At 39.4% G+C, this 17,138-nt stretch overlaps 1 protein-coding gene across 1 annotated transcript in view; it reads left to right on the top strand.

Annotated features, from left to right (window-relative positions):
- LOC308679981 (uncharacterized protein) overlaps window positions 1-11,131 on the top strand; it is a gene marked incomplete at both ends in the record, with an annotated part of 57,371 nt that extends 46,240 nt beyond the window's left edge. The window contains 8 exons of the mRNA XM_081347855.1: window positions 1,299-1,403; window positions 3,679-3,764; window positions 5,593-6,108; window positions 7,758-7,776; window positions 8,564-8,713; window positions 8,798-9,010; window positions 10,080-10,227; window positions 10,305-11,131. Coding sequence (XP_081203981.1) covers window positions 1,299-1,403; window positions 3,679-3,764; window positions 5,593-6,108; window positions 7,758-7,776; window positions 8,564-8,713; window positions 8,798-9,010; window positions 10,080-10,227; window positions 10,305-11,131 — 2,064 coding nt within the window. The remainder of the gene's footprint in view (window positions 1-1,298; window positions 1,404-3,678; window positions 3,765-5,592; window positions 6,109-7,757; window positions 7,777-8,563; window positions 8,714-8,797; window positions 9,011-10,079; window positions 10,228-10,304) is intronic.
- Window positions 11,132-17,138: the final 6,007 nt, after the last annotated feature.

Below are 17,138 nucleotides of genomic sequence, written 5' to 3'. Positions count from 1 at the left end.
AGATGCAGTTTTATGATGGATAGATTCACTTTTATGATGGACAGATGCACTTTTATGATGGACAGATGCACTTTTATGATGGAGAGATGCACTTTTATGATGGACACTTTTATGATGAACAGATGCACTTTTATGATGGACAGATGCACTTTTATGATGGACAGATGCACTTTTATGATGGATATATGCACTTTTATGATGGACAGATGCACTTTTATGATGGATAGATTCACGTTTATGATGGACAGATGCACTTTTATGATGGACAGATGCACTTTTATGATGGACAGATGCACTTTTATGATGGACAGATGCACTTTTATGATGGACAGATGCACTTTTATGATGGATATATGCACTTTTATGATGGACAGATGCACTTTTATGATGGATAGATTCACTTTTATGATGGACAGATGCACTTTTATGATGGAGAGATGCACTTTTATGATGGACAGATGCACTTTTATGATGGAGAGATGCACTTTTATGATGGAGAGATGCACTTTTATGATGGACAGATGCACTTTAATGATGGACACTTTTATGATGGATAGATGCACTTTTATGATGGATAGATGCACCTTTATGATGGACAGATGCACTTTTATGATGGATAGATGCACTTTTATGATGGATAGATTCACTTTTATAATGGACAGATGCACTTTTATGATGGACAGATGCACTTTTATGATGGACACTTTTATGATGGATAGATGCACTTTTATGATGGACAGATGCACTTTTATGATGGATAGATTCACTTTTATGATGGACAGATTCACTTTTATGATGGAGAGATGCACTTTTATGATGATAGATGCACTTTTATGATGGATAGATTCACTTTTATGAAGGATAGATGCACTTTTATGATAGATAAATGCACTTTTATGACGGATAGATGCGCTTTTATGATGGATAGATCCACTTTTATGATAGATAGATGCACTTTTATGAAGGATAGATGCACTTTTATGATGGATAGATGCACTGTTATGATAGATAAATGCACTTTTATGAAGGATAGATGCACTTTTATGATGGACAGATGCACTTTTATGGACTTCAAAACAGAAACTGGCCATTCACTGCCATTATAAAGCTTGAACTCCGATTGTATTCGTCTGAAAGAACAATGTCATATACACCTAGGATGATTTGAGGATGAGTAAATCATGAGGTTATTTTCATTTTTGGGTGAACTATCCCTTTAAGTATAATTAGCAAATTGGCAAAATTTGGATTTTTGTATTTCTCAAGTCTGACGGTTTTGCTGAATTGTCTTTTTGAAGGATTACCTTGATCAGCGCAAGCTTCGTCTGTGGGACTTCTTCCAAAACATCAACAAGGATGGGACAATGCGCGTTCCTGTCGTAGACTTCAGAAAAGCCGGTCAGGTATTGATACTGTGTCTTTAAAAGTCCAATTTTTCTAAAATTACAAAGTCAAATCCATGAAGTTGCTCGATGAATGTCCAGAGTGAGCAGAGCTGCAATCTAGACAACGAAGAAGCTCGAATAAAAGAGTTTTTATTTGTTCATCATCACCCCAGCCAACAAAACTATGTTCTAAGAACGTTTTGCTACCATTCCCATTAAGTTACGACAACATTATTTCTGAATATTAAGGGAACATTCCATTTCATCATTTTGCAAACATTCCAAGAACGTTACTTTTGTTTTTGAACATTCCCAAACTAGTTACATTAAAAAAAAATAAAAAATTAATAATATGTTAAACAAACATTCAACTAAAATGTTTCAGAAATAAATAAATGTTTTTGTGCTAAAATTATTAAAGACCTGGGCCCGGTTCCCCGATAACGCTAACTCTTAGCACGCTAAGAAGACTCGAAAGATATATCTTACCAAAGTTGTTTATGTTCCTAAGTGTGTTCCCCGAACCATACCTTAGGAAGCTGCTTAAGATATACCTTCTTACATGCGATGTTACCGGGTGCTGTCCGTGGCGATGGTGCTGAATTGGTTGATGGCTCGAGAATCAATTATTCTCTCGTGCAGGGGCTATTTATGTGAGAAAGCAGTGATCTTTATAAAAGAAGCACTTCAGAAATAGTTGAAATTGCATTTATTAGGACTCATGGGATATTGTAAAAAATAATCCAAACTATAATAGCCTATAATAGCCTACATATTTTTTAATTGTATCATATATTGCTGCCATAATAACCATTTCTGTTATGTGGATGATGTGGAGATGAACCCAATTGCAGACAGTAGTCACAGGAACACAGTTTATTGTACAAATAACAGGAAAAACAAAGCCCACGAGGGGGCAAAACAAGACAAGACAGGACTACGAGTAACTAAACTAGACAAAGACTCTGACAATTAACTAGACTATAAACAAACAGCAAAAACAGAACTTTCTCTACAGGATTTCTCTTTGACAGGATACTCACAAGGCTTCACAAAGAATAACACGCAATGTTAGACAATGTACCGACACAGGACAGAGAACATGAGGGGATTAAATAGGGAGCAAACTAATCAGGAACAAGTGACACAGGTGAAGCAATAATGACAAAACGAGGATAACAAGGGGGCGGGGCTGGGTGACGAGACAACACAAGCACATGGCCCAAACAAATGGCCATGTGCTTGCACATAAAACATGGGCCTGTCATGATCCTGCCTCAAGACCAGGGAAAATCAGAGACAAGAAGGCAGAATCATGACATTTCAAATTTGTACGTGCTTTCTTCTCTTTCCCATTTTTGTTCGCTGAGGTGGAGCTACGATGAAATATTGTTCTTGGAAATACTTTCCAGCATTTCAGTAATAAAAGTGTAGGCCTACATCTCGGTGCTCGGCAGTGATCAAAAAGCGGCTCTTAAATTAGACGGCAATTAAATTACCACACAACCTGTTTGTCAAAAAACAGAAGGTACTAATTTGGCCAGGGATTTTTACGCAGGTTGGGTGAGAAAAAACACTGATATTATGGATTCGGACGGCACTAAAATCACAGACTCACCCCTATAAATGTGAAAAATACAAGCCCATGAGAAACAATATTAGCATCCGAATAGGACTTAACTGACAGTAGCCTATGCTTTCACTGGCCTTTAAAAGCACTTTTTAATTCAATTAATAATATTGTATAATAATATAATTAAAAATCTAACAACAATCAGTGTAATGACAATTTTATTCTTTGCATGAAAATACTTGAATTAGCCTAATTTAATACTGTCTGGGTGTATTAAAACTTCAGAATTATATTCGTATAGACCTGCAACAGTGATAAGGTAAAGCTAAGAGTGGTCCAGACCAACCTTACAAAAGTGTGACTTACAGAAGATATACTTAGCGTACGAATGTGTCGGGAATCGTGCCATAACGTTAAGAGAGAGGTTAAGGAATAGGTTAAGAACTACTTAGCGATAAGAACGTTTTGGGAAACCGGGCCCAGATAATTCTGAACAAATGTTCTATTAACGTTAGTTCATAACTTTGAGAGAACCTTGCCCGAACTTTAGCCAGTGTTCTGGAAATGTTCTCTGTCATCTGGGACTGCACTATTATTCTGTAGAAAATAGTTTAAGAATGAGTAGATGAGTCCAAACGTCTGGTAGAGTAAAACTATGTGAGATAACCTAACCCTGAGCATCAACTGACATGTGTTGCTGTTTCTGGTCCCACCTCACAGCAATCCAGCATCCCACTGGAGAGATTCCAGATTGAGGAGTTGATTCAGAGACTGGACGGAGACCGAACAGGCATAGTGGACTACAGGTGGACTGTCTTTTACTGCTCTAACACAAACACTGAGATAAGTGGTCATTAAATATTAAATGCATGATAAAGCACACAGACCAGGATCGTTCTCACCAATACTGTAACTTTATGATCATTATGATCACACACTTACAGAAGGTCATAAATCATAAACTCTGATCGATAGTGATTTTGAGAGTGTTCAAATATCAGCGCATGAGCATGTGGGGACACGTGTATTTATTGTATGTTTAATTTGTTTGTTCTAGCTGTTGTTTGGTTGTTATAATTATTAATCACCTTTTCAGGGCCATTAGTCATCAAACCTTAAGTGTCATCATTAAATGAGGTGGTGATTTCATTTTAGTTGAGTGATCGCTAAAAACCACCTCACTTTAGAAATGTCAGGAACTGGTGAAATCCCAGTCAGTGACTCTGTAATTAGTCTGTACCAGGGTCATGACAGTTAATTAAATATACATACATCAGTGTTATAAGAACTACCTAAAATGAAAAAACTGTCATCGACAAAAAATAGCAACATTTGAAGTGTAACAGAATTTTTTTTTTTTTTTTTTTGGCTTGTGTAGTAGTAAATTACCCCACGGGAAATATGAAATAATTAATTATAACCCTTTATAATTACATATTAGATTCTTATAATACTAATATGTTGCATAGGTATCAACATATAATGTAAATGATCATTCGGGACAGTTCAGTAAAACAAAAACTCATAGATGCCAAACATGGTACACATGTGATCTTAGTTAACCATAGTATGCAATTCGCCAGACCCTATAAAAGGAAAATCATGAGATGGGAAAATTGGATAAGTTTATACATTTCTTAAGCGGTTATATATAGAATATGTAGGATTAAAAGGGGTTATTTGTCCTTTTCAACACAAGACAAAACTCTCTCTAAATTTATTTGCGTCATAAAACAGTCTTATCAGTCTTAATGTGTCCTGTAACCGGACACCTGGCTCTGCCTGTGTGTTAGCTGCACTGTGGGGGTAGTTCAGATAACTCTATCCCATGTTTTGCTTGTTGGGTGAGGTATATTATGGATTATTTGTTAAATATAACAAATAATTATGTCTGTTGTACACTCACATCCCATTCAATTACATGGAGAGGGTGGGGTTTATGACCTTTAGACCTTTATTCAGCCAGCAACCAGGAGGAGACTAAAATGCTTTGGCTTCACTCTTCAGGATGAGTGTGGCACATTTGGTGTAAAAAAACAAACAAAAAAAAAAACGCACAATGATCTGTCAAGTCCAAATTGTATATAATTCATCTGGCCTATGTCTAAACACATAAATCTGATTCCCCAGTGTGAGATAGTGAGGGAAAGATGTTAGCGTATTCGCAAACGTAAGCACTTGTACAAAACTCAAAGCTTCTCTTGTTGAGGCGGATATTTTGAACCCATAATTACATTTCGTCAACCGTGTAAACTTATTCCCACCACTCTTGCCTTCTAGGTCTTACCCATACTTCTCAACTGACCGACATTCAAACCGTTCAAAACTTGAGGGTCAATGTGGCGCTCACATTAAAAGCCAATGCAATCTTCAGTTTGAGCGGGAGATTTATGTAAATACAGATATCAGATACTCAGAATTCAATTCAAATCAGAAGTCAAGTCGTAAGTTGAATGTAAAAAGCTGGGACAGTAAAACAGGCATGGTCAAAAGATTGAATCTGTGTATTAAGCCTAGAATAAGCATAGAATTATAGGCCTGTTACACCACTTTACATTCTCATTGCACTTTGTTGATCAAAAATACCTTCAAGTGCAATTATTATTGCTGAACTATTGCCTTACTACCCCACAGAGGCCTGGCAGATACTAGGAAACAGATGATGCGAGACCATCGGCGCCAACTGCGTAAAGTGGAGTCACGGCAGAAGAAGGAGAAGCAGAAGAGCGACAGGATCCTCAAAACCTTCGAGAGCGCCGTAGAGGCCGTGACCCCACGGAGCTCCATGATAATATCACCAGGAGCCGGCAAAGAGGACTCCAGCGGCCCCCAGCACTTCTCTGCCACGCCGCTCAGCTCCTGGCACCATATAATCATGTCCAACAGCAGCCGCTACTCCGTCAATAACATGAGCAGCGAGCATGTGCACCTTCCCATGATAGGGAACCCCTCGAGATCACCAGACATGCGATCATATTCACAACCGAATCTTTTCGCCAGCATCCCTAAACCATCGACCAGCAAACCCTCTTCTGCTCAAGGATTGCACTCCACGTCTAACCCAAGTGTGGCCAGCAGTAAACTCAGCCCCACCGCTGACCTGACCAGATCCAGGCCGGCGTTAAACCCTGAGCCCGCCAGCAAAGCAAAGTTTAAAGGGAAGAAAAAGAAGACCAAGAAAACAAAAGAAAAGATATAATGGCAAAAGGATATGGTGTCCATGCCTGTCAAGCTCCACAAAGAGAACATTTTCAGTGAATAACGACATTCAGAAACTTGCAATGTAGCACATGGGATATATGGACAATTTGTATGATATTTCTTGTCCTTTTTAACATTTAATCATTTAGCAGAAGCTTTTATCCAAAGCGACTTACAAATGAGGAGTGCAATAGAAGCAGTTAAACTAACAATAGGACAACAATATACAAGTGCTGTGACCCTTCCCAGTTTAGTCTAACGCAGTATACTGTATGTCATTTGGGTTTACCCTACAGTCTAAATACATCCCAGATAGCAAATTGATTTTGGGACCAATCTGGTTGATTTTGGGCTGTGAGTTTCGACCATATGAAAATGTGGCCCAAGATGGGCCCAGAAGCTACTTGCAAAAAGTTAATTTTTAACTTTTAACTCAAATGCCAGCCAGAAGAGCCCAAACTGCCACCCCCTTTACCCCAGAACTCACCAACAACAGTCAGAAAACAGCCGCTTCATAATATTTGTATATTTGGAAATGTTTTTTTTTTTCAACTACAGAAACTAAGCAAATGCAAAGTATAAAGTTGTATTAATGCTGATAAAAAACAATGAAAAATACTCAGAACTCAGCCTAATGCCTTTTGACACAAGATTGCAAAAAAAAAAAAAAAAAACAACAACGCCAGAATGAAGTCAGGAGTACTCCCTCGAGAAGTTCGTTCCACATCAAATGCTGTACATGCTTTGACAGTACGTGATTTCAGGCGCAGCTATATTATAGATCTCAAAGTGTCCGTGGAGTCAATGCTGGGGACTTTTATCTTAGTTTGTCAATTATACCATAGTTTTTTTCTCATATTTATGTTTGTATTAATATATATTAAATGTTTTATTGTATGCAAAATTATTTGGGAATGTGAATGTAAAATATTTGACATCAATAAAATTTGAATTGACAGAAAGAGACGATTTTAGTGTATGTGATTCCAGGTCGATTCCCCAAATTAAGTAAATGAAAAAGTATTTAAATGATTTGCAGAGCTCCAGTAAAGTTATATATAGCTTTATATAAAGTTAATTAAGTTACTCAATAGTGTCTTGCTTATTTGGGACTATAGTTAATTTTGCTTAGATTGTTGGTAAACTTTTTTTTATAAATAAAGAGAAAACCGTTTTATTCTAATATCCTATTTCTCAATAAAAATTTGGGTGACCTGATGATAACAAACATCCGTAAGTGTTTCTTTACATCAATCCTTTTTAAGTGCTAGTTTATCTAAATTACACAACACAGCCGAGTCTTGTCCTGAACTGCTGATGACATATTTCATGTGGAAACACACCTGTTTTTCTCTCTCTCTCTCAGTTTCAAGTTTATACCCACTGCCTCAAATCCATAAAATAAATGGCCTTAGCAGTGTTGTGTAAAAGACAAATTTGAACATCGTCATTTGTCAGACAATAATGCTGTGAAAAATCCAGATGCTGTTTATGGCATATACGATAAGATGGTCTTTAAAAGCCAGAGAACTCTGTTCCTGCAACACAACTAACTGATGCACAATGATCGTCACACTTCTTTATTTCGTCCTCTTCAGGTCTGCTGTGGTCGAGGGGGTGAGTTCAGTTTATTTCTTGATGTTTGAAAGCAGCAAAAACTGAAAGTTCTTTACAGATAAATTAACAGTAAGCAGAGGATACATGATACTTACTGATCCCATTGCATTGCTTTGACTCAGCAGCTAAATGAAAAAGTAAGTCTTAAGATGAGATTTGAATGGCTTAACAATATAAAATGATTACAGTGTAGGAGACACCAGAGAAACCATGCTCACTCATAGATTTTAAATTGGAATATCTCAGATACCTGAAAATGAATTAAAGATCAATGCAATGTAGTTTTGGTACTGAATCTTGTAAAGCCTTAAAGGGTTAGTTCACCAATTACTGTCATCAATTACCCTCGTCGTTCCAAACCCGTAAAATTTTCGTCCATCTTCTGAACACAAATGAAGATATTTGAAATTAAATTGAGAGATTTTTGTCCCTCCATTGACAGTCTAAGCAACTACCATTTGTTGCTTCAAAAAGTACACATGAATCAAGTGGTTTATTCCTAAAGTTCTGAAGAGACTTGATCGCTTTATATGACGAACAGATTGAATTTATTAATACTTTGATGCTAGAACTTGAATGGGTCAGAGCTGGTATTATTTTGTCATGCCTGCGGTAGAGCAAGGCACCAGCAACACCAAGGTCATGGGTTTGATTCCCACTGAAGGCATGAACTAATAAGATGAATTCCTTGAATGCACTGTAAATCTCTCTTAACAAATACATGAGTGCAAACTGATGTAGAAGAGGAGAAAAGCTGATGGCTTTCACCTCTCTTCTGTTGGCACAGGGTCTCTGGACTGAGGGCAGTGGAGATCCCAGTGGAGAATGCAGATGTGAGGCTTTCCTGCCCAACGGCACATTTCCAGTCGGAGAGCTCATCTCGCTGGAGAGCACAGCAGTTGAGATCAACCACAAACTGGAGATAGAGATTAGCAAGGTTTGGTAAAATCTCAATAACTCATGAGAATAAACTGAAGTAACAAGTAGATGCTTTAACGGTTCTTTAACGGTTCTTGTACAGGTGGAGACTTACGAGGTTAAACTAAGCATCTACATGGCAAAGATAACAAACCTGACAGTGCTGATCAAGCTGATGGAGAATAACCCCGACTCCTACAGTGAGCTCCACTTGGAGGAGGTGAAAATCAAGATCATGCAAGTGGAGGCTCTAATTGTGGAACTGCAGGCGTCTATACAAACCACCTCTGCCGTGCTTATAGCCATACGTGAACAGGTGACACTTTCTGAACCTCTGATCAGTCAGCATAAACTGCACTTAAAAAAATGGTTGGGTTGACAAAGCAAAGCTACAGCTTTTGTAAAAGCTTGAGTTTGATTCTTTTCAAAAATCTCTGTTCCAAGACCAAATTTTTCAACTAACTTTTCCCATAGATTTCAAGCTGGTGTAACAGCATCGTAAAGCTGGTTAAACAGCTACACTAGTAAAAAAAAAAAACACCAATCAAAACCAGTCTGGCATGGAGATTCATGTTGGTCTTTTCAGCAGGGAATTTAACCTTCAAACTCTTGCCAATGTCCAGGCGAGTCTTTGCTCAGCCAACAATCAAAGTTGGTCTTTTTGAGTTTCTAGTTCTCAAGCGGATATTTGGGATTATTTAATTTAATTAATCAATCAACGATACTATTGATCAGCATTACCAAACGTGGACGTTCCACTAGAAACAAACATTGATGTATTGTTTTATTACTGTGAAGCTGCTTTGATACAACCTATGTTGTGAAAAGCGCTATATAAATAAACTTGACTTGACTTGACTCAAGCGGTGGATCAGTGGGTATCACTGCTGCGTCCAGCAAGAAAGTCCAGTTTTATTCCTGCTTGGCTCGAGAGGCCTTTCTGTATTAGGTGAACGTGATTTGACCAAATACAACATCTTGGTTGATCCTGGAACAACATTCCAAAAAAATAATCATATTTGAGGGACGATTTTACAGTTTAGGCTTACAAATAGGGCTAGGTGCTTCTACATCATTATTATTCACCTATCATTCCCCTCTGATTTAAGTGATGAGTTATGGTTAGGGTTAGGTTTAGGATAGGGATATGGTTAGGATACAATTTTAAGACAGGAATGTTGTTCCAGGATCAACAAAATGGGTTGAGTTTGCATGTTCTCTAAGTAAATGTTGCTGGGTGTTCAACAAACTAAAGACTTGAGGTGAATTGGCGACTATAAAATTGCATATTGCATGCATGTGAACTCTGTGGTGGACTATTCTGGGTGATTTCCTGTATTTGGCGTGAAATTAACTTGATCAAATTTTCTTTTTGATGAAAACAGATCAGTGTTGTGGTTTCTGTGCTGACTCAATTGGAGATCACCTATGACAAAAACCTGGTTCTTGTGACACGTCGAGAATATTTAATTCTTCAGCAGAAACTAGAGGCGTGTGAGATACGGCATAATGAAATCTTTAACCCCAGCATTGGTAAGTCTTTCTGTATCAAAATACTGAATGTGTACCTGTCTTGAATAATTTATTAACTAATTTACATTTTTTAACAGGAATCTGCAATCACAGTGGAATTAGAAGAATCAGCAAACCCATCATCAGCCAGCTAAACGCAGACTTGAATGGAGGTTTCAGGTATGGAGGATGGGGTAAAGACTCCAAGCCCTTGCCTGGCTCTGAGAACATGTACTGGTACTACGGCTATACGGACACTCTGGTCACTAAAATCACACAGTACTCAGACTACTACAAGCTGATCATGAGGCAGGTCTTTAAGAAACATGAGCTTTTTGTCAGAAATCAATATGATTGGCAAGGCACTGGAAACAACTACGTTGTGCGAGAAAACACCCTGTACTATCAGTTCAGAAGCACTTTTGGTATGGCAAAGTTCAACATGACCAGTGTAAAAGCTCAGAACAAGGTTATTCCCAAGGCCAGCACCAGATTCTCATACCATTACTCGGCCAACCAGAATCTGGACTTCGCAGCCGATGAGTCCGGCCTGTGGGTAACGTACGCCACAGAGGAATCGAAGGGTAAACTGGTTTTAGGGAAGATCAACGAGGAGACATTTGAGGTAGATAAGGTTTGGCAGACCAGTATTTTCAAACCATCTGTAGGAAACACCTTTATGGTGTGTGGGGTTATGTATGCCACACGGTCTGTAGACTCTAAAACTGAAGAGATCTTTTACACCTTTGACACTCGCACAGAAAAGGAAAGCTATGTTAGTGTTCCCTTTGAGAAGTTCCAGGACTCCTATGTTTACCTGGACTACAACCCCACCGATCAGAAACTTTACATGTACAACAATGGTTATTACGTCAGCTATCATGTTTGGTTCAACCGTGAGGGCTCAAGAGATAAACTTGATTAGCGACTGACCTGAGAATTAAGAATATTTGATTAAGCTGTCAAAAACAGAACAGCAAGGAATGTGCTGTATTTCACTTTGTTTAATAAATCGTTATGAGCATTATGATATAAGTGAGATTTCTTCTTATGATAATCAATAACTGTGCTTAATTCATTTTTGTCTTTGAATTCCTTATAATTTGTCTATCTTCTTCAAACTATGCAGTCATGATTAATTTACCATTGTAAATATAAGTTGTGATTAATGCATCTTCAGGAGTGGAACTCAGAACAGAATTCTTGATTGGAAGTCTTTTGATTAACAGCTGGACCATTCCCGAATGATAACTATGAAGATATTACTACGCCACTACAAATGCAACCCTAATATTACATTGAAACAAAAGATTTTATATTGTACCCTATATGATACATGTTATGAGGGTAAATTTGCTTCGGCACAACAATTTTACCTGCCATGTGGTAAATGTGGTATAACTGTGTGGAAAGTTTGGTTTTAACGCTGATCAGGACATTGTACAGTCAAAAACATATACAGATGCACATGTCCGCATGCACACTCATCCAAACCCATCTGATAAGGTTATTGTAATGTGCAGGAGCAAAGGACATGGTGTCCACATATCTTGTAACAAATTTAAAACTTTTTATGTAAAAATAAGCATTAAAATGTCTTAAATCCACTTTTTAAAGGTCTTAAAATGCAACCGGATAGTCACCGCAGTGAAGATTAATATTTCATTTTCACTCGTTGCTTTCTGAAATCTTACAACCGTCAATGCGTTGTGCCATGACTGCTTAAGTAGCCTAACTGACACGTTTAAGCGATAAAGAAACTTGGCTGAATGAGAAAATAAAAGGCAAAACGTGCTTGATAAGTTATTAAAATTGCAATAAACCACGCAAGACATCTTAGGCATGAAAACTGGTCAGGGGTAAAAAAGGTGAGAAGGATGCGGCAGCAAAAAATCCAATCCAATCAACTTTATATATATAATTTTGAATATATATATATATATACAGCTGTAAGCTGCATTGGCATAGCAATACCAGTGTTTCTCACAGGATTTTTGGATCACTGTGGTGAGTGGACCTCTGTCCCTCTAGAGGGGTTCAGGGACATGCCCCACCGTAAGAAAATGTTGTGCTTTTTAATGTTAAATTCATCAATCTGGTGCAAATTAAACAAAGAAAAATTCAAACCTCTTTTAGATACAGTGTCTGTCTACATTACTACTACATAATAATAGTTATAATATTAATCCCATGATAGTAATAGCCATATATTGTAAAACAAATGCACTGAAAAATAAAGGAAACAATTTCTATACTTAAAAAGAGTATATTTCTATACTTCACATTAAAGATGTGATTGGGCTAGCCCAGTGTCAATCAAGAAAAGAACCAATGGGCCACTGATCTATGCGTTTCATGGGGTGTCAGAAAAAAACAAACGCTGATTTTTTTTAACCAATGCATTACACACCAATTACGCACTAACCCAGCGCCGCCAATTAAGCAAAACAAAACGGATGGGCCGCCGATGTACGACTTTTATGGGCCGTTAAAACAAAAAACAAAAAAGTATGAAATGTATCGGCCCAAAAAGCACGTCGGCCCATCGGGAATCTCCCGGTAGTCCCAATGGCATTAGCCTACATGTGTGACTGGACGTCACACAAAACAAAATCCTACCTGTTGCCTTTCACCATCCACTTATTTAGCTGCTGTCGCATCAATTGACATGCCATCTCCTTTTTCCTCTTTCTTTTTTCTATTTTAAGCCCCCGACAGCTTTTTTGCTTAATCCATCTTTTTCGACGACAACTCACTACTCGTTCCTGCTCGCACAGCTCTCACGGCGCCCGCGCCTGCTCGCGATAGTATCCCGCTCTCTAAAAATAATGACATTGGCAACATTGCTGTCTGTATCTGACAGGACAGTTAACATTGTAAGCTAACTTACCTCAGGCTTGCTTTCCGACGTGCGGTTCTTTGTTCGAACTTTGAAAACATTTATGCCCTGCTCTGACTCAGATTGGCTAACAGGTTTCAGCATTAGGAATGATGATTGTTTTTTTAAAGCTGTGAAGTTTATAGTTTATGGTAGATATAGCAGGTAAATGCTGGCCACGACCACGATGCGTATTTGACATGCTTCCGGGGGAGGGCTCCGAGCTCGGAGTTCGGCCCGAACCCAGACTACTCCCCCGAAAAGGCTAAAGACAATTCCTTTGATCAGGAGGGAGGTTTGTGAATTGTATATCTCGGGGGAGGGAGTGCCATACATCAGTTTATGGAAAAACTAGATGCCGCTCAAGTAACCTTTGATGGACCTGACTTGTAGGCCCTTAAAGCTATTAAGGTAGGAAATAAATGAGGTGATTGAAAGAAGAGAAAAATCAGGGAACGGCATGTTATAAGAGACATGGAATGCTTTGAAACATCTCCAAGCAGTCACGTAGGATTGGAGGGTGCCGGGAGAAACTGCTTGGAGGATGGTGTCGAGCGATGCATCGAGGAGGGGTTTTAATGAGTGGGTTACGGGAATATTAGTTCCGATTAGCGAGGTACTGGAGTTGGGAATTGATCCGCCTCTGGAGCCAGCATTCTGAATTTCTGAAACAGGAAACGAGACAGAGTCAGCGAATTGATTTTCTGACCCAGCGACGTGTTTAGCAATTATGATGAATTGGTCGCAGGCTGAAATCCAGGTGGGGTGCCTTAAGAGTGGCATCAGAGCAGGTGAATGGGAACGGCCTTTGTTAATGCAATGCCAGGGCTCTACAGTGCGAGTATTTCACTCACATTTGCGCCTAAAATAATTATGTGCGAAAATAAGTGCATGAGTGACGGGCTGTTCTCAATACACTGAACAACAGCGCGATGAAGCGAAGCATACCATTGATTTCACACGGAAAGCAAGGAAGAGGACAGGGTCGCGATGTGAACATAACATGACGCGCTTAACTTTATTCAAATGAGAGCGATGATTCGCAACCAATGAGCCAATCACTGAAATAGTGTGGGAATGTGCGGGAACTGCTGAATTTTAAGTGAGAGAGTCAAGTGACTCCTCCCAACAGTGCTAAAAATAAACATGTGAGAGCGTGTTATTGGCTATGTGTCATGCTATAGCCAGATATGATGACGCTACTGCAACACGCATCATGACACATGAGCGATCTATTCATCAAGCCAACGCGCAAACTGCCGCAAATGAAAGTGAAAGTAAGTCAGAGACGCTCACGCTCAACACACAATCATATTCATTAATAGTAAAGAAACAACATGATATTAGGCTATCAGTGCTGCTGTCGCTCTCTCCAGTCGCTGATTTTGAAATGAGCTTATGATCAATAAAATGCAGCTCATATCTGTTGTTTTTGGTGACGTGAACTCTGCATAGGCCTACATTAAATCTGCATATAGCCCGGGAATAGAAGATCGATGTATATTAGTTTTGCGAAAACACACTTAGGTGACTAGGTGTAAATGGAATTGTTTTGATCAGTAAAAACGCATGAAGTGACCAGGTGTAAACAGGCCCCTACACCATAAAAAAATGTCAAGTAGACACTTAATGAGCTAGATAAGCAACACAGTATGAAGCCTATAGTCATTATCTCGAAAGACAAAGTGCAAAAAAACAAAACAAGGAACTCCCGCACACTATCAATACTTGCAAATGAGTATCAAAATTTTATTAGCAACGTTTAGGTCTCACCAAAAGACCAAGTGCAGAAAAGTTACAATCAAAACAGTCGACACTGAGGACAGCAAGATGTAACTTAATGCAGCCTACTACAAGTACTGCAAAGGAAAAAAGCAAGCGGGCATTTGTTTTGTTTTTAGCACTTTATACTTTATTAATAATAATAATAATTCATTACATTTATATAGCGCTTTTCTCGACACTCAAAGCGCTTTACATAGAAGGGGGGAATCTCCTCAACCACCACCAATGTGCAGCATCCACCTGGATGATGCGACGGCAGCCATATTGCGCCAGAACGCCCACCACACACCAGCTTACTGGTGGAGAGGAGACAGTGATGAAGCCAATCAGTATATGGGGAGGATTAGGAGGCCATGATGGACAGAGGCCACTGGGCAAATTTGGCCAGGATGTCAGGGTTACACCCCTACTCTTTCGAAAGACATCCTGGGATTTTTAATGACCACAGAGAGTCAGGACCTCGGTTTAACGTCTCATCCGAAGGACGGTGCTCTTTTGGCAGTATAGTTTCCCCGTCACTATACTGGGGCATTGGGACCCACACAGACCACAGGGTGAGCACCCCCTGCTGGCCTCACTAACACCTCTTCCAGCAGCAACCTGGTTTTCTCAGGAGGTCTCCCATCCAGGTACTAACCAGGCTCAGCCCTGCTTAGCTTCAGTGGGCAACCAGTCTTGGGCTACAGGGTGATATGGCTGCTGACTGAGGTGATCATTCTTTTTATATATTTTGAAGTAGGCTAAAAATAATAATTGCATAATTATTAAACAGGTAGTTCACCCAAAATAGACAATTCTGTCATTTATTACTCTCTATAATGTCATTCCAAACCCGTAAGACTTTCACTAATCTTCGGAACACAACTGAAGAACTTTTTGATGAAATTGAGAGATTTCTTTCCCTCTATTGACAGCCTACACAACTACCACTTTGATGCTTTGAAAAAAGTTCATAAAAAGATCATAAAACTAATCCATATGAATTGAGCAGTTTAATCAACTTTTTTCACTGTGCTTCTATATTTCTTTGTGTGCTCCTAAATTTTTTCATTTAGGACCACATGTTCTCCTTGGGGAAAAAGTTAGCGTAGAGCCCTGAATGCACTAAAACGCTACTAGCGGCCCATTCTTTCCCCCACAGAAAAGCTGCGACTACGAGAGGGTATAGCTTGAATAGAGCTGAGGATTGAGATATGTTCTGGAGCTTCGGTAGCCACGGAGACGTGAAACAATGACCTTGATAAAATCCCCCGAAACCAATTGAGGGGGTTGGGTCTGTGAACAGTTGGATATCGGTGGGGGACGAAACGAGATTGTTACAGAAAAAGGAAAGGCCGTTCCACTGGTTTAGAAATGTTAACCATAGCCTGAGTTCGTTGCGACATGCTTGAGTTATGGAAATAAGGTCCTCTAGCAAGTGGACGGAGGATGCAAGTGAGAGGAGATGTGATATGAAGGGACGGCCCTGCGGAATGATGCGCATTGCGAAGTTTAAATGGCCGAGCAGGGATAGGAGTTCGCGTTTTGAACAATTAGATTTTTTTAGGAGAGAAGATGAGACGAGAATTATTCGGTCGATTTTCTCTTTGGGCAGGGATGCTTGGAATTTGGCTGAATCCAAATTAATTCCTAGGAACTCGATGAATGATGCAGGGCCCATGTTTTTTCCTGTGCGATGGGGATTCCGAGCTCAGAAAAAAGTTTTGGACTGTGAGGATGTGCACAGCTGGGATGGCATTGGGAGGCGAGATTATTAAAAAATCGTCTAGCAGGTGAATGAGGTGGGGAATGGCGTAGTTGTTCAACAAAATCCAGCAAACGGCTTCTGATAGCATGTCGAATATTTTAGGGCTGCTTTTGCATCCGAAAGATAAGCGCACTGCGAAATAATATTTCCCGAGCCAGCGAACTCCGAATAGGTGCCATGAATCTGGATGGATAGGCATTACTTTGAAAGCAGACGTAATGTCAATTTTTGCTCGACTTCTTTTTTGATCAGATTGTCTACAACAGGGAATGGCAACTGGCGGCCCGCGGGCCAAAACTGGCCCGCCAGCAATATTTTCTGGCCCGCCAGATTATTTTGGAAGTCCGAAATGCTGCACAAAACTCTTCCACTACTTGAGAAAAGCCGTAGTCATGCGGCGATTTCCCCGCCGCATACTGTGTGAAATGCACATAGGGAATCATGCGGCGCGGGATTACATTTTAAAGTATAACTGTGCGTTCACACCGGACGCGAATAGTGCGTCAAATTCGCGCCTGCCGC

Source organism: Scardinius erythrophthalmus, assembly GCF_964197995.2.
Source record: "Scardinius erythrophthalmus genome assembly, chromosome: 19".
In the NCBI taxonomy this organism is placed as follows: Eukaryota; Metazoa; Chordata; class Actinopteri; order Cypriniformes; family Leuciscidae; genus Scardinius; species Scardinius erythrophthalmus.
The sequence above is the reverse complement of the archived record's forward strand: the minus strand, read 5'-3'. Positions and strand labels throughout refer to the sequence as shown.